Consider the following 21,670-nt stretch of genomic DNA (forward strand, 5'->3'; position numbering starts at 1 on the left):
TTGCTTTTGTTTTGTTTTTGTTTTTCAAGTTTTGCGTGCAAATCGTTTCGAGCGATCGGCATTTTGGAAAGTACACCAACTGATAATTCATATTCTTTGAAATGGATATTCTTTTTATTTACTTTTCCTTTTTTCTTCACTGTTTGAAAAGCTTTGATTTTTTTTCTAATTCTTGACAAGAACCTGGAGAATGTTCAGGAAATTTTTCAATGTACGTATATATATATACATGTCTATTGGAAATATTAAGCCTCCAAACTTCCGTGGATCCCCGGCGTGGACCATCATTTTAATTTCATTTACATTATTGCCACAGAGTCAACGTGACATTTTTTTTTCGTGTTTCACATGCTTTGTATATAAATGTGGCATGTAAATATATTGACGTTGATTAGTAATTTTCAGGTACTGTACATTGTAATATATATTTGCACTTTTGATATATATAGGCCTACGCTTTCATATCGAATTTCCAACAACACAAAGTAAGACGTGGCGAAAATACAGAATAACAGAAATTAAAAGGGAAATCGCTGGAAAAAATAATGGTGTTTTTGTATGCCCCCTTAAATATATAAGAAGGCGATATTATTCTTAGGGGCGGTAGCTTTCAAAATTACGGCAGTTAAAACTGATTTTTTTTGGGGGGAGGAGTAGTCCTAATTAGATACTGAAATTTAATTCCATCTTATAGCTTTATCCTTACAAACAGGTATCCCATTTGACAATGAGAGCGCGAAGCGCGTGCTCAAAATTGTGAATATTTTATTACTTACACATGAAAAATGAACATTCTGGGCATACATATGATGAAAATATGCACAATCCACTATTCATTGCAAATGATTAGTATACTGACATGAAAAGGGACGTAATAGGACTGTGAGAAGTGACTATAATGATATATCTCAACAAACAAATTAATATGATATGAGCGCGAAGCGCAAGCTGAATATTGTTGATTTTCCTACCTGAAAACTGGACATTCTAAAAACTTTTTATAATCATGGACAGTATAGCAGGGATGGTGGATCGTTTAACGGGGTGGGGAACGAAAAAAATATCGAAGGGGGCATTTGGGTGCAAACAGATATTTTCACAATCAGATTATGTTTCTGCCTGAAGTAGCAGTGTTTTACGTGGTGACACGCACAGTCTTAATTTTCCATCCTCAATATTTAACTATTACATGTATGTGATAAAAATAAGTGAAAATGTGTATTTAATAAAAATAAAATTTGAAACAAGGTGAACCAGATATGTACAGGTGAGGCCACAAGTTTACATACACCCATGGAATTCAGTGACTTTGTTCGCTTGCCAAACATCGTAAAATTTACTATATCTTCAGAAAAATAAATACTACCATGAAGACTTTGGTATCAAATGAAAGAGCGTATTAATCTCTTTCACATGATTGGAATGCCGTTGGGATCTAAGTATATTTCAGGTGGAATTTTCTTTGAGGAAAAAAGTAATATTCGTTCCAAATGTATTCTATTGTTTTTTATATATTATTTTCAAACATCGTTTCATAGAAATATATAAATGTCAAATCTTTTATTTACGTCACATTTTCTATCATGATATGTCACCACTGAACAAAAGGTGTAATCTGAAATATTTGTGTTGAGAAGTAACTAGCATAAATATGAAATGTTTTTGTCAAGTTTTTATCTTTAATTTGTCCAAAATATGAAGATTTGGGGGGAAAATGACACCTAAATATTTTTCATCTCCTGATGACAAAACAATGTGATGAAGGGTATGACATTCTTATTATATCAAATTCGTCATGATAGCACAAATATTTTATATAAGATATTGTAAATTCTATGTTTGGCAAGTGTTAACTTTTCATTGAATTTCCTGGCCGGTTACCTGAGTTTACGTAAACTTCTGGCCTCAACTATACACAACAAAAAAGTAAGCCCCCCCTTGAACAAACATCAATAATTTCCAAACCAATGCGAGTTTTTGATATATTTTTACATGAGCGTGTAGGTAATTTTATAAGCTACCCTCTGAGTAAATGTTATGGACGTATTTTACGTCATGCTTCAGTGAGCACCGTCGGAAGGCAAAAAATGTCACTTTTCAAAAGTCACAAGCCAAATATCTTGACTTTGATTTCATATCATAGGAACTGATTCCACATTCTCATCATGAAAAATAGAAGGCTTGTAAAAGATACTTTCTAAAAGACGAAACAACTTTTTTGGCTAAATTTCACGGTTGAATAAACACAAGTCCAAATTTGCTATAATTGGATTTTTACACATTTTTATCAATAAAAATGATCGAATATGATGACAATTATTTTTGGGAAGAGTATCTTCAACAATATTCATCGTTTCACGGTTCAATGAACATTTATTGAAAACAAAAAATACGATTTTCAAATACCATAGGCAAGTATTGCTTCATTTTGGTAACTGAAATTGATCTTTTATCAATTTTTTCGTTATGTTCGTACGCTTCAATGATTCAAAGGCGTTTAATTAAACACTCACGCTTGAATGAACATGTGGAATGTGATTAGCTCTTTTTTACGTTATTGGAAAAAATGAAATTTGTAACTACGGATATCTGTCACAAACCTCCTTGCATGGGTCATTTGATTTGATTTTTATGAAAATCCCGATGTTTATTGCATCAGTGAGCAAACAATATTCGAAATTTATGAAAATGGGAAGAAAGTTCAAGGCCTTGGCCCCACTCTGTGCCGTATCGAATTGTTATTTTGGTGTGCGCGCCTTTTGGATAGTGTCACTTTGAAGCCATGTGCGAAGTTTCATGAAATAACTGTTGGCAGAAGTAACAAAAACCGTCCATGAAACAAACCCTTATTTCCTTTGTATTTGTTGAAATATTGACTTCCTCTCTCATAGACTTGTGCACATTATGGGTGCATAATTATGTTCAAGAATAAGTAACCCCTTATTAAATATGGTGGAACTTTTTTTCAAGGCTGTCTTTAGCAATGTCATTTGGCAGTAATGTTTATCAACCTATGGGCAGAATTCTGTGCAAAAATGAAATCGATTTGTTTATTCATGGATGAGTGAGCACGCATCAAAGTGGGAAAATTGGTATTTTCAATGTCACAGACTCATTTTAAAGGGTAATAAGTTGAATATTGGGGGCAAATTGGGTTTCAAATATGACTTTAATTGTTGTTGTTTTTATCATCCATTTCCATCACCACACACTTTCCGAACTTTTAACCCTTCATGGTTGAGCGAGCACATTCGAAAACTTAGGAATGAATACTCTTTATACTGCATTAATATATTCTTTTCCTAACAATTTCTCATGATCAGTTTAATTTATGGACAAACCAGGGGTGGATCCAGAATTTAAAAATGGGTAGGGGCCTATAATCGGGGTAGCCACCAACATTTTCAAATTTTAGTAAGACCTAACAAGTTGTAGAGGATACTACTAAAACCCCTCTGATGATACGTCACAATACAGGGGCCGCGGAACGGTTTTCAACGTGTGGGGGAGGGGCTGAGCCAAAAGTGGGGGGAGGGGGCTGACCATGCAAAAATCACAATCGTATGGTCAATTTTACATTTTGGTACATGCTTTTGGAAAAAAAGTGGGGGACCCCAGCCCCCCCCCCCCACCCAGCTTCTGTGGCCCCTGCAATATTGTGCTCACGAACATACGATATCAAAATTGTGTGTGGAGTGGCTAAATGATGGATAGTAAAACAGCATTAATACCATAAAATTCACCTAAAAACAACTTTTGCCCAACTTTGTATTTGCACAATCTGAAAAACGACTCTTGTGACTTTCAAAAATTTTCATTTTTAATTAAATCTTTAATTATTCCTGCATGACTCGACTGATCAATCTCATTTTTCCCCAGGAGTTGCTTAATGAGTGTTGAAAACTATCTACGAAATATATCATATCTCAAAATAATTCCGTTCAAAAGTTACAGCAATTTGATTTAGGGGGACTTACTTTTTTTGTTGTGTATATATGTCACTTAAACAATTATTAGACCTCAAAAGTGGTCATTCTATATTCTTTTTATAATCATTGAAATGATGTGTATCTATGATGCGAGCGGGAACCGAGGGTTGAAATTTTTTTATTTTCGAATCTGAAAACTAGCACGTTTGTAATAAAGAGCAAACTGTTTATATCAATTAATATGAAGCGCAAGCTGAAACATTTGATATATTAGACTAAAAAGGAACATGTTAAACATTGTTTAATATGTAAAAATATTATGAAGACAATGATGCTATACTATATTATCATGCGAGCAGGAAGCGCGAGCTGATTTTTTTTTTCGAATTACACCTAAAAACGGGGTATTAAGTACCTCTTCTTCTTCTTCTTCCAATCTGGTACAGTCCGCCACTGTCGTATTATCGTACCTTTTGTGATCATGAACAGGATGCATATCTAACTGAACAATAATACTAATCCAAAGCGCTGAAAACATTTTATACAGGTCTACTGACCTGAAAAGGGGACATTTCAATGACTTAATGAATTAATGAAGAGGATACATATCTCACTGATCAAAAAGGGAGCGCGTATAGCACAAGCTGAGTATTTTTATATTCAACACTTTTTTTGTAATTATGAACGGGATGCGTTTCTTGCTTTAAAAATATAAAAATTCGAATCGAGAGCAGAATCTTGGCTTGAACACGTTATTATTATTTTTAATCCACGTGTTATCCTTCGAGAAGATTAGTTCTCAAAGGCAATGCAAGTGCGAAGCGCGGGCAACACTTTTTGTGTTGTATATTTACCTGAATTTTTAAACGTATTTTGATTTTTCCCTCCACTGGTTTCATTCACTTTTCTACCTCCTTTTTTTCTCCCTTTTCTTCTTTCCTATATTTTTCTTTTTTTTAAAATCTTTTTCTCAGTTTTCCTTTTTGTGTTGTTTTTACGGAGGGGGGGGGGGGGTCACGGTGGGCACGGCATCTTCGGACCCTGGATCCTCCTATATGATACTAGGCAGTACATTCATTGTTTAACAAAATAGCTATACAAAATGATATTATTTTACATACTTTACCCATACCTCTTATCAAAAGGCAATGCTGATAATAATTATTAAAAAATGATTTTCTTCTCTGATATTTGACGCCTTTCTGCTGCCCTCTACATTCGTTGGTAATCACGTTACCTGTGAAATTCATCAATTGAAAAAGTCTGTTTTTTTTCAGAAATTTGAAATAGGAACACTTCCTCCAATGGAAAAAAAATGATACTATCAGACAAGAAAGGTTACATAAACAGACTAAAACAAATTATCGAACTTGCAAAAAATAAGCAATTAGCAGAAGTATAGAAAGGCATATTCAAACGGGCCACTAAAATGGGGCAAATAAGAGGAATTTGACAATAAAAGGAAAAAGGAGTACAGTAACTAAAAGGGGCAATAAACACATTTCGAAAAGGATAATTCAATTAAAAGTTGCATTTTTAGAGGTCAAGCTTTAAGGTCCGAAATGGTAAAAGAACTATATTTCCTACACAAATATTATTACTCAAACGTTGACAATATTAACAGGCCTTCGTTATACTAAATAAATCGTATCTGTCTATATCTTTCATTTGCCTATTTAACCTTATAAGATTCAAAGAAAGGCATTAAATTCCATTAATAAACAAAAAGTGTAAAGAGGTCCCACCGAGACTTGAACTCGGATCGCTGGATTCAAAGTCCAGAGTGCTAACCATTACACCATGGGGCCGTGATTATCAATCCTGAGCAAAATGTTGTTAATATCCGATAGGGGCTAATCCAGTGGCTGATCCATGGCCCTGGGAAGCGGAGATGCTGGGGGTCCTGAAGCACCCCTAAAGTTTTCTTGGGGGTGCTGCGTGTGTCATTTTCCATAGGCAGTATACCCCCTGGAAATCTGGCAGGTATGATAAATGAAGATATGTAATGAAAATGAACGACGTTTTGTAGGAACCATTTCAGAATTTCCCTACACAGTGCTTTAAGTAGTGAAATAGTGCTTAAATCCACTCTTTTTCAGATCGGAATATCAAATATTTTCAGCCCGCGCTTCGTGCTTGCATTATTGATTTTCATAATAATCTTTTAAAAATGTATTTAGAATGCCTAGATTCTAGGTATAAATCTAAACACGCGCACGCATGTTTATTCAGATACATAGCTTTTCTTTCTTTTTTTTATTAAAACGTGCTAAGTTTCTTCTCGCGCTCACATAATTAATGTAGGAAGATACCTAATCACCCATCCTGAAGTTCCTGATTTACAAAACATGAAAAGAATGTCCCGTTTTGGGATGTGAAATCTCAATTTTGTTTCCGCTCACGCTTCGCGCTCTCATCAATAAATTGTTTAATATATACCTATCCTGTTCATAATAAGAAAAGTGCTTAGAATGTCCCGTTTTTTAGATTTGAAATTTCCCCCAAAAAGGAAGAAGGAAAAGAAAAGGGGTGAAATGTGAAATTATTATCTAAATAATTATATTGTCACACTCTATCAAAAATATAACTTTTTTAATAAAAAATCACAATGTTTAATTCTGGATATACTTATAATTTTAGGCAGTACAATCATTAACAAAATTGTTTAATAATATGAATTTAATTATTTTACATAGTTACCCGTATCTCTTATCAAAAGGCAAAGCTAAATAATATGATGAATGTCTCCTATAAACTGACGCCTTTATGTCGCCTTGTCTACATACGTTTGTGATGACGTACTACTTGCGAAATTCATCAATTGAAAAAAAATGGTTTGTTTCCCAGAATTTTATGGTATATGGAGAAGGGACACTATCAAAAGGGAAGGGGTGCTAATTAGAAATATCTTAGGTAAACTGATTTTTTTTTCAAACTTGAAAAATGGGCAATTGGGCATATATCAGAAGTAAATAAAGGCATATTCAAACATGCCTATTGAGAGGTAAAAGGTGCGAACTGGTAAAAGAGGAACTAGCTAAAGGGGGTATATAAACAGATTTTAAAAAAGGGTAAATGCAGTTAGAAGATGTACTTATAAAGGTCCGCATTTTCACATTTCACCAAACACTGTAAAAACTGCGGTGTTAAAACTAACACTAATTGGTGTTGATAGAGGACCACATTCTGAGGTGTTAAAATTACACCCTAGAGATTAAACATAACACCAAAGAGTGTAAATGTAACAACAAAAGGTGTTGTAATAACACCTACAGGTGTAAAACTAACACCACCAATTTAACCCCGGTGTAAAATAACTGGTGTGGTCCTTACACCGGTTAACACCACAGTTTTTTTCTGTGAGTATTGTTCAATAACGATAGTTTCTCTACAAACAAATATAATTCAGACGTCTATTTTCATTTACATCTATGTTACAAAACAAATTCCATAAGTATCATCTTTTCTTTGCATGTTTTAACCGGATAAGATTTAAAAAAAAAAGGTATTTAATTTCAGTAAAAAAAAATAAACAAACAAAATATTGCAGAGGTCCCACTGAGACTTGAACTCGGATCGCTGGATTCAAAGTCGAGCCAAAGTGCTAACCATTACACCATGGGGCCGTGATCAGTACTATATTGAGCAAAATATTGTTAATATGCGACAGGGGCTGATCCAAATATTTCATTTATATTTTTTCCTATCGGCCAACTAGGCTGGAAAGCTTGGGACAATTTCCCCTATCTCCTTCACCCAATAAAAAGGAGCAGAAAGAAAAGAAAAGGGGTGAAATATTATCATTTTCTAAAATTATGTCGTCACAATCTATCAGAAAATGAGCTTTTCGTAACGAAAAACACATACGCCATTTTTGCCCCCTTTTTGGTTCATTTTGCTACAAGAGTAGTCCTGAATACTAAAGTTTGGGTACATTTGCAGATACGAACCAATAGCGCCATATCGAGTCCTCAACTTCACATATCTGGCCAGTTTCCTGACCCATAATGCTAGTGTAACATAAACCCATTTTAATGTTTAAATGATTATTATCTAATCAATACAATACCGCAATAATTATGTTACCAAGTAGCAAAACAATTACTTTTCCAAACTAAAACATTTTAGTTTCTATACACAAATACAATTATAGGTCAATTTACTTAGTATTAGTAGATATCTTAAAACGTATATTTGGAAAATGATATCATATTTTAAAAAGAAAATGCGTATCTTGCTAAATAAATGAAGATTCTAGCGCAAAGCAAACCGGAGTCTTATCCGCTATAAGCCAGAAGCCTCCTTTAATAATGAAAATTAAAGTTCACTTTTTATCTTCATTTATTGTTTTTACACGTAGGCCTGCTAATAATAGCAAGTAGCATTTTTTTTGGGGGGGGGAATAGAATCACAGTCATAAATTAAAAAAAAGCTTTCTTTTTTTCGATTTAGTTCTTTTATTTCATCACAATTGATATCTATTTTGACAACATTTTACAATGAATAAAAAGTAAAATTATGTTTCTTTTAATAATGTGAGTCTGATTATAATAACATAATCTGTACCATCTGAACGGCAGTGAATTCGATGTTTCATACATTATACAGTCATTATTGATTGTAGAATACAGTGGACATAAAATTAAGTTATAGAAAAAGAAACATTCTTCCGTTGAAATTATTTTGTTTGTTGAAGAAAGAGCTATCCGTCATGAAAGATTCCCTCACGAGAGACACTTAATTTTCATCCATTAAAGAAATTATAATAGGGCCATGTTTACAAGGAAAATGTGGAGGGGGATCATTTTTTCATCCCGAGGGGCACTATTAGGTGAGAGTCAAAATGTCCCCTTTTATGCAGACTTAAGTCCAAGATCGCAATAAATTTTGAAAAAGGGGGCATTTTTTTATTTTCTTGGGAAAATTGTTATTACATCATGTTCAGGGAGGAATCAAACTTTGTTTTACATTGCAATGATGAAAAAAAAAGATATTTCATATTTCGTATAACAAAGTGCAAAAGGGATGGTGAGTGGATGACGTCATTTCCCTCATTTGCATATAACTGCTATGTAAAATTAAGTAAAAGTTAAAAATCATAACTTTCTTATTCGACATCCGATTTTGATGAAATGTTCAGCATTGAGCTTGTTTTTTGGGGGGTGGCAAAATCAACTTTTGGTTGGGGTGGACTTGATGAGGGTTTCTTCCAGAGAAAAATAAACATTTTAAATGAGTTATGCAAAGAGTTATGCTGGAAGTATTTATGTCAGGCATATCATTTACGTACAATCTGAAACCCCCAATTTATCATTAAAAAACAGCGCTCAGACCAAATCGGTCCCATGGCGAATCTAACAAGACTTTTAGAGGGGTGTGGAAAAAACAGTAGGCCTATGCAAAATTAGTTTATTTTTCAAAGCCTGCTTCGGGTCAGTCGACCGCTACTCTATTTCATGCGGTTTTGATCAGTCTTCACGGCGTCAATTTAAATAGCATATGATATCAATGGTACATGTATATATACAAATTTAAATGACTTACCTATACATAGTCCACTTGTTGTTGCATTTTGCATCCTGAGAATGTGCACTGCAGGCGTCAAACGTTTGATGAAATGATAAAAATGAAAGTTGAAGAGTTTTGACAACACCAATGAAATATCCGTAGGTTTTCTTCCCTTTCAAAGCTATGTTTACAATCAAGTATTGCGAAACAGTCGTTCTCGACATCAAATATCAAACTTGTTTTCCACAGTACTGTTATTGCATGCTTGTTAAACGAAAAACATTCCATTGTAATTGTGTGTGAAAATACCGCCCATTCATGCGCCGATTCTATTATTTCATTGACCTATTCTGAATAAGTTGTTAAGATTTCCTGCCATTGTGCGTTCGTTTCACCTCGTTGCGCATTACGTAATCCCCAAGTTCAGTAAAAGACCGATTTTATAGCTCTTTGTAAATTTATGATGAATATTTAACAAAAATATGAATAAAAATTAAATTCTTCAGTTGTGGATCTCGGCGGAAGCGCAAGGGAGGCGCCTCCTAAATATTTTACCCTATATGGTTATTCTTGGCGAACAATGGCGGACATAATTTGCCAACAATGCAGAATATGATTTTCGTTATTTTATTTTGGTGTATTTAACTGTAATAGGTCGGTGAATATCTTTACAAGAGATATACAGTATTAGACATATTTACTAAGCAAAGACAAAAAAGGAGGTAGTTTGGGGTGCCCCTACATGAGATTTGCAAATCAGGAAATGATAACAAATGAATGCTATACTTTGACATTCATCGTAATGTTTTAACAAGATTTTTGAAAGGGATCCCTTATCATGTTTTGGATGTGTTATTATTATTCTGAAAATGGAAATCAATAAAATGAAATGGAATTACATGTAATGTCTATTGGTTATAAATGGTATAAATTAAAGAAAACGAAAAATATGCAGTGAATCAACAGTGCGATCGTTTATGGGTTTTTTTTAATACTTAATGATTACAGAAAAAAACAATGATGTGAGGAATAGATAAAGTAATATTAAAATTAAGAATGATTATTGAACATATTTAATCATCTCGCACCCAAAACTGTGGGAGAAAAATTTACTTAGGGAATTTAAAGAAAAGTGAAGAGTAAATAAAAGAGGTCCCACCGAGACTTGAACTCGGATCGCTGGATTCAAAGTCCAGAGTGCTAACCATTACACCATGGGACCGCGGATGATACACTAATAAACATTGAGGATCTTAAACAAAGTTTCCTGTTCGTGTCTGGTTTCCCGGACTATGACACACGCGTTACACTATACGTTCTTCAATTTGGAATTTAAGGGGGTGTTGTTGCAGACTTATTTGCAATTAATTATTTATTTCCAATCACTTATTTATAGTGTATATACATTCTTGTTTCAGTGTTTATACCTATATGAATTTATAGAATTTTGCTGATCATTTTACTCTACTTATATCATATTACCCTAATTGTATAGAATTTTGATAGGGGGTCTTCATCTTACAAGCTAGTTGAAATGGGATTCCATGTTGGATGTGTATTCTGAAAATGGAAGTGAATGAAATGAAATGGAATGACATGTAATGTCTTTTGGTTATAAGTGGTATAAATTAAAGAAAACGAAAAATATGCAGTGAATCAATGGTAGAACAGTGCAATCGTTATGGGTGTTTTTTACTTAATGATTCAAGAAAAAAAAACAATGATGTGAGGAATATAGGAATGATTATTGAACTTATTTAACGATGTTATGCAGATGATGCATCTTTTGACATGTAATATTCAGAAAATATACCCAGTTGTTGTGTATCCGGACGGGTTGTGTGTCCGGACGATCAATTTTAGAATGTCATTTGGAAAAATTTACAAGCGAAGTTTCATCAATATTTAGGAGAAAATGTTAGGAAATATTATAAAGAACAAAATAGATAATGATTACAAGTAATGAATTCATATTTTCAGTGTAATCCACAGACAAAAGGCGCGATCTCCCAGATGAAAACGCTTGTAATTTATGTCTATGAAAATACGTGAAAAAGTGTCCGGGCACCTGACTCCCCCACCCTACAATATTACAACCCTTTTCATTTCCTTTTCTTTCTCTTTCGTCTTGTTTATCTATTTTCCGTGGACGTGGAACTTTTTTTGGGGGGGGCGGGGGCGCGGCTCATAAGGCCACCCTCCCTCTGTACGCCAGTAAAGTCGAATAAGCGCGATCTTGTATGCTATACGCCATGCGCGCTCCCGGGCGCGCTCTCTCAGATGAAAACGCTTGTAATTTATGTCTATGAAAATACGTAAAAATGATTAAGATTTCTTTTATTATGAATAAATGAATATTGAATTGTTTTTCAAGATGGATGTTAGGAGACTAAGGATCCATTCCTTTCTCACAGCAATAAGCATGTTTTTGTTCACTTCTTTTATCGTCTTGGGAAAAAGTTTTCCACTGGCAGAAACTGCAAGGCCCAGGGAGCACACTAAGGTGAGAAATATTTCATGGTTGACAGCTAGGGCGGCACATCCGATCCGTACTGACGAGCGAACACGGCACCCCCTCATTTCGAGAGCCTTTAAAACATTTGACATGTTTGAAGTGGAAAATGATTTTTTTTGCTCGGATCCGACCCTAGGTTCGTCCTCTAGCTGAACCTATACATCGACCTCATATTTTGCTCACGAGATTTTGATGAGACGTTGTGCACATTTTGCTCTTGAGAATTAAAAGGAACTAAAAAAAGTTGAAGAATTTAAAAGAAATTCATGTTTAATCGTAAATTCAATTCAAGTTGCCTTAAATGGACCTACCCTGCCTTAAAGCTTACCAGCTTTGAAACTTTCCCAGCAGATCAGAGAATTTATTCCTTCTTTCTGCCATCCATGAAAAATGACACCCTCTTTAAAATTTTCATGTGCCATGCTTTGCAGAGAGGACTATCCGCTCCGTGTTTCTCTCATTCAGACTGTCTTCGAACTGAGATCTGTAAGTGGAACCCTTCTGCTGTTGAATTGGCGGGAACCTGTGTTGCTACACTCCTCCAGAAAGAAAACACAAATCGAAGACATACGGTAGGTCTACGTGAAGAAGAAAAAGAATTATAATAAGAAGGAGGGGGAGGAGGAGAAAGGAGAAGAGAAGAAGAAAAAGAAGGAGAAGAAGGAGGGGGAGAAGGAGGAGAGAAGAAGAAGAAGAAGAAGAAGGGGAAGAGATCGACGAATATATTTATAATGGAAAGAAATGATGAATATATTTCTTTTTAATATATGTTTTCTAAATATGATATGCTCATTACGCCACCGACAGGACTGACCTCTAAAACATTTTACAATTTGATTATGATGAGTAATGAGAATAAACCATAATTGATCATTGATATTAAAGATTCTTGGTCGAACGCGACGAAAATTGTTATCAGACGAAGTCTTCGACAACAAAAAGACATCTCGTGAAACACGTGATTTGAATTCAGATGAGTATGATGAACATCAGCACGGAGACGATCGAAGTAAGTTGAATACTTACCATGATTATAAAAATGGCCAAGTCGTTACCGAAAAGAAGGGTAGGCACTTGATGGACACTTTTAAAAGAAAATACCGACACAAAAACTTTTATTATAGCACATTTTCTTCTGTGGTCATATTCTGTAAAGACACTGCTGCAACTAAATTTCTAGAAATTGTCCCTTTTAGATATTTTTTCCCAAATACCTGTAATTAAATGCGTATAACAGGCCCGCTATCCAATCTACATTGCGATTAATTAATTTTTCTCTTTCTAATACTTGTGTTTTGTGAGAAATAGCCAAGTAGGACTTTCATTCTGAATGATCTATAAGGTACATGTAAACAAAGTTTACACTTTTCTTTTTTAGACGACGAGCTGCAGGTGTCACATCGTATTCCCCAGGCCTCATACCCACTTCCACATAAGACCCCTATTCAGAATAACCACCACCACGACGAGGGTGTCGATCGCACGGATGACATCGTGATCGATCATTTTGACGAGAAAGGACTCCCCGTCGTGGTCATAACAGAAGACAACCGTGATAAGCACGCCGAAATCGACACCAGTAAAGACTATTACGTTTTCGGTGAAGAAGATGACAAGAACAACCCTGACAGTGAGACGAAAACTGAAAGCATCGTCTACGATTACGTAGACGGTTCGGAGGTTGACGATGGTGGTGGCAGCGATGAAGAGAGAAAAGAAGTGGTGGTAGACTTGAAAGGTAGACAGATTAACCCAGGAATAAAATCCATTTTCAAGAACCCGTGGGGGTTTCAACCGCTCAAAGCAAAACCCGCAGAGGACATGATGGATGGTGGTGACGATGAGTACCTTAATGACGATGCACAAGTGTATGGAGTCGGAGATCATAAGCACGTGGGAACAAGATTTAAACATACTGGTGAATATTTATAATGTATGATTCCAGTCACACACACACAAAAAAAACATTCGTAATAATCTTAGTGATTGTCGCCTTATTTTGTTGCTTGGTCAGTTTAGTCAGTAGGGCTTTTAATGAGGATCTACTCGGGTAATATAGGAGCCATCTGACCCCCCCCCCTCCTGTGCCGTCACCCCGTATCTATATATGTTTAAGATCAGAACGATATGCCCTAACTTTTTTTATGATTTTATATACCATCATTAATCTCTTTTAATTTGCACCATTATTAATCTCTCGCGCCCTAGCATACCCTTTGTTTCTCTCCCTCCTCTCCCCCTTCCTCTTTTTGATCTCTTCAATTTACCCTGCCTATTCATTCTACTCCACTTTCTAAGATCTGACCGGTACGAAAATCGAGACGGATGTCGGAGTCGACCAATTTCGAGAACGTCAACAACCACATAGTTTGGTATCAGCTGACCACTCCAAGATTGCATTGCCTGGACTTCTTACCAAAGATTTAGAAGCACATAACTATTAAAGATATAGAGGATGCAGCAGAGAATGTGGGAAAGAGCTACATAATGTAGTAGTATTACAGTTCCTGTTATATTCGAGAGAGAAACGAGAAGAGTCGCCAACCATGTTCATTTAATATCTAGTACAATGCTCTCTTTTCCTGAGGGGCATCTATAAGAACCCTTTCAGCAGAATTGATAGATGATAAAGATGGATAGAAAAGTTAAATTGACTTGAAAAGGAGGACGTTGAACAGAAAACCGTGAAATTCTTTTTCTGAATCCAACTGAATTTTAGTGAGAGCAATCCAATTCCGATACACCCTCTGCAAAGTCATAATTTGCAGGTCAAGACATTATTGTCATACTCCGTACCTTCCCCTCCTTGTCTTCCCTGCCTTCTCCTTTTCCTCTCTCTCTCTTCACCTTCCTCTCCCATTCTCAAGCTATTAGTGGTGTACAGTGAGACAATCGTTACAAATCAAATCACATCATTTTCCTTTTTGTTATAAGAGACATAATTTATGAATTGATATCTTGACTGTAAATATCCACAATTTATATTTCAACGAAGCTACAAAATCTTGAAATAAACAGCAGGTCAAGTCAATTACAGTTATACAATAAAAATTTTAGGTGAAAGACATAATATGATATAAACAATTTATGATATCTGTTAATTGAATGCTTTTTCAGTTGTGTAATTTTTTTTACTGATTTGAACAAATATATCAAATGAACCTAACTTGGTCTGTGCATGAAACTAAATTTGAATAAAGTAGGGGAAGGCGGGGTAAGTTGTGACAGTTTTTGCTTTTTGCATGTTAGAATTGATATGATTAATAATCTTGTCGAAATAAGTATCTTGCCTTGAAATTTAATTCTTCTGAAATATTTTCCACCTATATATAACTTTCAATCCCACACTGAAAGTCATTGTGACCTTTGAAAAAAACGATGTCAAATGGCTCAACTTGCCCCATGTATGGGGTAAGTTTGAGCCACCTTCTGGGGTAAGTTGAGCCACAAAAACTATGTACAAAATGTATGATGGGAGAACCAGCATGCCAATTTTTTGTTTAAAGTCTTTTCACTTGCTAATTCTCTATAATACTAACATCCTTTAAAAGGAAAAGAGCAGTCATGTAAATTTGCTCCTTTCAGCCAGCATTTCAATCGATTTTTATGGTTTGTTTGTTTTTTAAGATACATTACCATAGGAATTACCATGGCTCAACTTGCCCCATGCTGTTTGGCTCAACTTACCCCAGTCCGAACTTAGTGCGATAATTTTGTATCCACACATTTATAATGCATCCATCATATAAAAGACTATGACAAGATTGAAGATCGATACCTGGACTAATAATGTTGTTATCATGTCTTTATTATATTTAAAGACGTGTGTGTTTATAAAGCACTTATCTATTTCACACTCTTTTTTACTTTTTGGCTGAAATTCATATTTTTCCCTCTAAAAAACTACTTTTTGTTTCAAAGTTGAAAACAATGTGGTGGGGTTAGGGGTTATGCTATGGGTCATCAATACATGACACCACCACAATGTCTGACTCATTCATTATTGGCCTGGGCTGGTGGCTCAACTTGCCCCTATGCTCAACTTACCCGCCTTCCCCTACATAATACCATAGCATTTGGCTGCTATTCATCAAAATAATAAAGAAAACCTGTTTAAAAGATGTGTGCAATTTGTGAAGAAAATACCAGCATTCATTTCAATTATATTTCATTTCTAATCAGTGATATTGCTAATTTTACATAGAATTTAAGCACCAAACTACACTATCAAAATAACTTGCTAGTTCAAAAGAAAATTGAAAGCAATCAATAATTTTCAGTGTATCAAATAATTTCAATATAATTTCAAGATGCAATTTTTCCAATTTTGAAATCAGATAATTTTCAACTGAGTCTTGAAGTAAGATCCAGTACTGATCTGGGAATTAGCGAGCCCATCACATTTATATAACACACCAAAATACATATAAACAACTTTATTATATATAGCATACTTGTTTGGAGAATATTCCTCTTATACCAGATTTTCACATTCCTAACAATTCCTCCAAATTTGTCCGATTGAGGCATGATAAATTTAATAAATACTTGCATGTAGTATTCTGTTACTCTCATCAAATCAAAAAACATAAAATATGTCATATTATGAGTTCATCTTGTGAACTTTTATCAAATTTTATTAATCATTAACCAAAATTATCCCAGAGTAATACATATTCCACAGAGTGCTTTTAAAAATAAACACATCTTAATAGATGTGACTCATACTTCATGTGTACAATATTAATGGATTGACCTAACATGAATTATCTTGTAATTTATGTGTGCATAAATGCACACTGCAAAGATATAGAGCTTCACAGAACATAGATTTAAAATATCCTTAATTTTCTAAAGAAATAAAATGAAAAGACAAAAATGCATTTGCACTTATAGCAAGGTTATTCAAACTATATATGGACAAAGATGTTTTGGAATGCCTTATAAAACCATTACACCAGATGTTATGATCCTTACAAATCTACATGTCCACAAGCATCTGGTGTAAACAACAATAAAATACAGTATCACAGCAACATCATCAACAAACAACAGACCAAATTTTTGAGATGGTGTCATTAATTATCATACTGTAGTACAGCATGGGTACAATTCAATTACTGGCATAAAAAACAAATGAGAATCAAGGGCCAGGGGAGAGCTTCATCAACATGTTTGTCCGACAAGTTGTCAGATTTGACATGCTTCCTTGATTTTGATTGGATGAGAAGCACAGTTACATGTACTATGGTAACTGTGGGATAAAATGGGACTTGATGCATAAAATATCTGACAATTTCACAATATAAACCATGGACATAAGTGTTTATACTTTCATTAGAATGGGCAAAATAAAGGCATTTGCGGGTATATTGTCAGTGTACAAAGGGGAGAATTCTTCATATGTGACATAAAAAATCTTGGTTGCAAGTAGCAATACAATTACTTTTCCTCTCAAAACATTTTAGTTTCTCTATACAAATACAATTATAGGTCAATTTATTCTCTGTAGTATTAGTAGATATCTGAAAAACGTATATTTTAAGACTTATGTATTTGTAACACACAGTCAATATCACAAGACAACTTCGTATAGATAATATGTATTGTAAGTTATCAAGTTTGGTCAAACAAAAAAGTTTGGTCGAACAATGAACATCTGAAATAGAGTTTATACACACACACACACACATATACAGCACAAGTATATTAGCCAATCTAGAAATTTCTATAGATGAAATTACTTTGAACAAATGAATCTGATCTGCTCATTAATACTTCCTTCAAGCCAACAAAATTTTCAAGATTGCATTTTGTGTGATTTTCCTATTACCTACACATGTAAAGGGGGGGGGGGTAGGCTAGAAGGAAAAGATCTTCACACATATTACACAGCATGCATGGGTTGAATCATTATACAAATAATGCACAAACATGAATGTATATGTTAGCAAAGACAGTACAAGGGGAAGACTGGACACTTTTGAAACACTCAATTTCACCCATGGGGTAGGGCAGCCACTAGCATTGAGTAAGTAAACCTTCGCACAGCACAAGTGGCTGTGTATAAAACATATGGGGAAAATAAAAGGAGGTTTTGGAGAGGGCACAAGTCGGTGCATGAAGATAATTCCACCTTTTCTTTTCCAGAAACCTTTAAGACATATACATTTCTAATTTTAGAATGAAAAAAATTTGAAGAAAAATACTCTTAAAATGCCAAAATCGTCTATTCCTTCGCCCCTCCACCATTTCCCTCATATGTTATGTACACAGCCCAAAATGGCAATATGCTGCTGTCTACTCACTCATCGCTGTTGTTTCATTACACGCTCTATTAACTGTCCAGTCTTTCCCTCTTAGTGTCTTTGATGTTAATGACAATGCAACTCTTTCCTGGGTATTAACAATGTGCAACAAGTGCTTTTGCATAATAATTATCATGAATACTTGGGACAATTAAATACATTTACATTCACCTGTGCATTAACCGATTTGGCACTAAAAATGTCCATTAATCGCAAAGAAAGAGGCTTACATGCACATATGATCTATTATAACACCACAATTGCAGCAATAAATTATGCTGCAACAATGAGTTAGTGCACCAAAGTTCTTGCCATAGCATTGTCATTGATATAATTAATATTTCATATTAATGACTTTTTAGCCACTATGGGTAAAGTGATGCATCCAAAAACGCACAGAATTGCACCCAAAGTGCACAGCTAAACCCTGAACAGACAATGCTGCATCCAAAGTGCACAGTGCTAAATCCTAAATGCACTATGCTACACCCAAAAAGCACAGTTGGAGGGAAGCATGAAATTCAAACATCAATGAATAAACTTGCACACAGACTCACAATTGGCTACGGCCTTGAACCAATTCTATAATCTACAATACATAACATAGTTAATTACGTTTCAAGAATTAATTACCATACTTAACTAAAAATCAATTACATCAAAACTTATTGCTGTAATAAAAAAAACAAAGAGATAGATATACAGGGGGATACAATGGCTGTAAACAAACCTACCTACAACACACACGGTATAGAAAGTACTGAACACAAGTTTCATTACTGCACCAAAAGTTCAATACATAGAACCAAAAATATATATTTTTGGAAAAAAAAGAGGAAAGAGAATGCAGGAAAAAATAATTACAATTAGGGTGTGTACTACATACAAACAGTCAATTTAATTTTACAGACTGTGCTCACTGCCCAACCTAACCTACCTGCAATATCATTAGATACAATGATTGACACATTGATTTTAAGAAATTGCATCTATGGGAGGTTCTTTACATGTAACTTATCACAGATACTGGTAGAATTCACGAAGAGGATTAGAAGTCGCGAGACAACTGAATACTAAAATTGACAAGTATCACACAATTTTGGGACAATTCTTGACACCATGGTCACCGGAGTGGAAGCATGAAAATGAATCTATCTATGATTTATGAATCTTGACCGGTGTAATTCCAAAGTGCTCTTCAGAAAAGTATATAATTCAACAAGCCGGGGTATGTCTGGTTCACATATACACAATACATATTTTTCTGGTACACAAATACACAATACATATTTTTTTAACCAATATAATAGATTTTGCCATGTAAAAATATTGTGTAACATATCATCATGAATTCATGATCATTGTTTCATGTTTCTATAAAAATATTCTTGTTGACATAAAACATGAAAAATCACATTAACAAATAGCTTTAATAATCAATTTCCACACTTCCTGATTCCAAATAAAAGGACCTTGCATAAGGTTTATTGTAAAATGAAAATATTTCAAGCAACATACATGTACAATACATACCAGTGTTAGACAATATCATAGTGATAATGCCATAATGAAACATTAAAAAAAAGTGAAAATACATGTAAAGAGAATTCTGAAGCAAACTCCAATATTTCAGAATCACGAAATCCATACCACTACTAAATAAATGACATTTTTTCTTTGGTATGTTCGCAAGGTACAGCGAGTGTTCACGAACATGTGGAATCAAAAACATTCTTAAAACTTATGTGAGTTAAAAAAATCAAAATTATTTTCCATAAGCCTTAAAAATGCAACCCCCCCACACACAATATTTTGTCTCAAGGGCTCTTACATCTGGGTCCCATTTCATGAAGTCTTCTTATAATAAATGCACAATCTTTATTCTAAATTTACAATCAGCCAATTAAATTGAATGATTTCAGTAGCTTGATGCTGTTACTGCAAATTTGTTACCATAACAAGTTTTGTGAAACAGACCTCTGGACATTTTAGCCAGTGTATGCCAACAATACAGCATGACAATATGTTTTCTCATTCACTCCAATTTAATAATTATCAAGTATACCAATCTGAATAATAACAAAATAAACTTTCAATAAATCAATTTTTATCAAGAGAAAATGTTGTTCTGATAATAAAAAGGCAACTCTTGGTATCTAGAAATAGTATTTAATGGGAAAACAGCTTGCCATAGATGCTGGCAAGAATGCTCAGGTGTTAGTAAGTTAAGAGCAACTTTAATAACGACTGTTGATCCTTTCTTGTGGTGAATGGTATACACCAAAATGTTCATTGGTGATGGTTCAACTCGTAAGAAAGGTTCACCAGTTGTTCTTAAAGTTGCTCTTAATTTTCAAACAGCTTTATGAAATGGCCCCCTGGTGTGACTGCATCTTTATCCAAGCTAGTAGCAATCTGACTCATCATAGTCGGGGTGGAGGGGCATTTTGGGTGTCGGGTGATTCTTGTCTGTGGTTTTATTCTGCAATACTTGTTTATCAGCTAATCAGAGGCAGGGATTTTGGTAGGTTATGACAGATGTCAGAGAAATTCACTTTCTTTTCATTTCATGAAACACTCCCCATAACTTGGAATAAAAAAAAAACAGACTTTGAAATAGACCCTGTTTCATAAATTTGCCATTAAAGAATAAATCAAATGCTACAGATATATATAAACACTCTCTGTTAATCAAATGTCATACCATTCCAGTAGCTTATAATTTGCCATTGCTAGTGGAACAGGACCTACAAAGCCTTATTTCTGTCTTCAAAAAGAAGAATGCGTAACAACATGCAATATCTCAATACACAAGTCAATGAATGCTTCAATAATGATATAATTGCATACAACCGTCATCCTAAACTGTTGAGCTAGATCTAAAAAACTTACAATCACAAATTGGCCTTATCAATAGAGGGATCTACTGCCACTCATTTACATGTATACTTTGGTCTATTTCAAGCAACTTTCCCTGAGCGACTGAGACCCATTCTGTTGTTCCTTTTTTCTACTACCTGCAGAGTAACCCTTTTGTAGAATGCAATTTTAATATGTTCCACATTCAAGTGCATTTGAATGAACATGCAAGAAATGTAAGCTAAAGTGTGCTCTACATCCCCCCAAAAAATTAATTAATTAAAAAAAATCAACATAGGAAAATATTAAAGCAGGATATGAAAGCACAATTGTATCTTATAAAGCATACAAAAGGACTGCATCAACTAGTCAAAATGCAAATATGCAGCAATAAATAATATTCAAACATGAAACTGATATTTCATGCTGTCTATTTCAAACATTAGAGTGCTACAACTGTACCAGTAAAAGAGAAAAAAATAGTGATAACATAGAAAGCACAGATGGTAATTTACTAACAGTCAAAATCAGTCTTCGAAAGAAATAGGTCC

At 34.4% G+C, this 21,670-nt stretch overlaps 2 protein-coding genes and 2 non-coding genes across 4 annotated transcripts in view; 1 reads left to right on the forward strand and 3 right to left on the reverse strand.

The window, feature by feature from the left end:
• Positions 1–9,744, reverse strand: part of LOC121411343 (centrosomal protein of 70 kDa-like) — a 40,380-nt gene extending 30,636 nt beyond the window's left edge. Inside the window, exon 1 of the mRNA XM_041604016.1 lies at positions 9,474–9,744. The gene's annotated coding sequence lies outside the window, so the exon portion shown is untranslated. The remainder of the gene's footprint in view (positions 1–9,473) is intronic.
• TRNAQ-UUG lies at positions 5,666–5,737 on the reverse strand. Its single transcript has one exon. It is a non-coding gene; the product is annotated as a tRNA-Gln (tRNA).
• An 843-nt stretch (positions 9,745–10,587) lies between the features above and the next one.
• TRNAQ-UUG lies at positions 10,588–10,659 on the reverse strand. Its single transcript has one exon. It is a non-coding gene; the product is annotated as a tRNA-Gln (tRNA).
• Positions 10,660–12,196: 1,537 nt separating this feature from the next.
• On the forward strand, positions 12,197–15,148 carry LOC121411344. Its single transcript, XM_041604017.1, has 4 exons — positions 12,197–12,524; positions 12,838–12,961; positions 13,331–13,870; positions 14,251–15,148. Exons 1-4 carry the CDS (start codon positions 12,219–12,221, stop codon positions 14,394–14,396), a joined length of 1,116 nt encoding a protein of 371 aa, XP_041459951.1. The 5' UTR covers positions 12,197–12,218; the 3' UTR covers positions 14,397–15,148.
• Positions 15,149–21,670: the final 6,522 nt, after the last annotated feature.

This window comes from Lytechinus variegatus, chromosome 3, assembly GCF_018143015.1.
Source record: "Lytechinus variegatus isolate NC3 chromosome 3, Lvar_3.0, whole genome shotgun sequence".
NCBI classification, from domain to species: Eukaryota; Metazoa; Echinodermata; class Echinoidea; order Temnopleuroida; family Toxopneustidae; genus Lytechinus; species Lytechinus variegatus.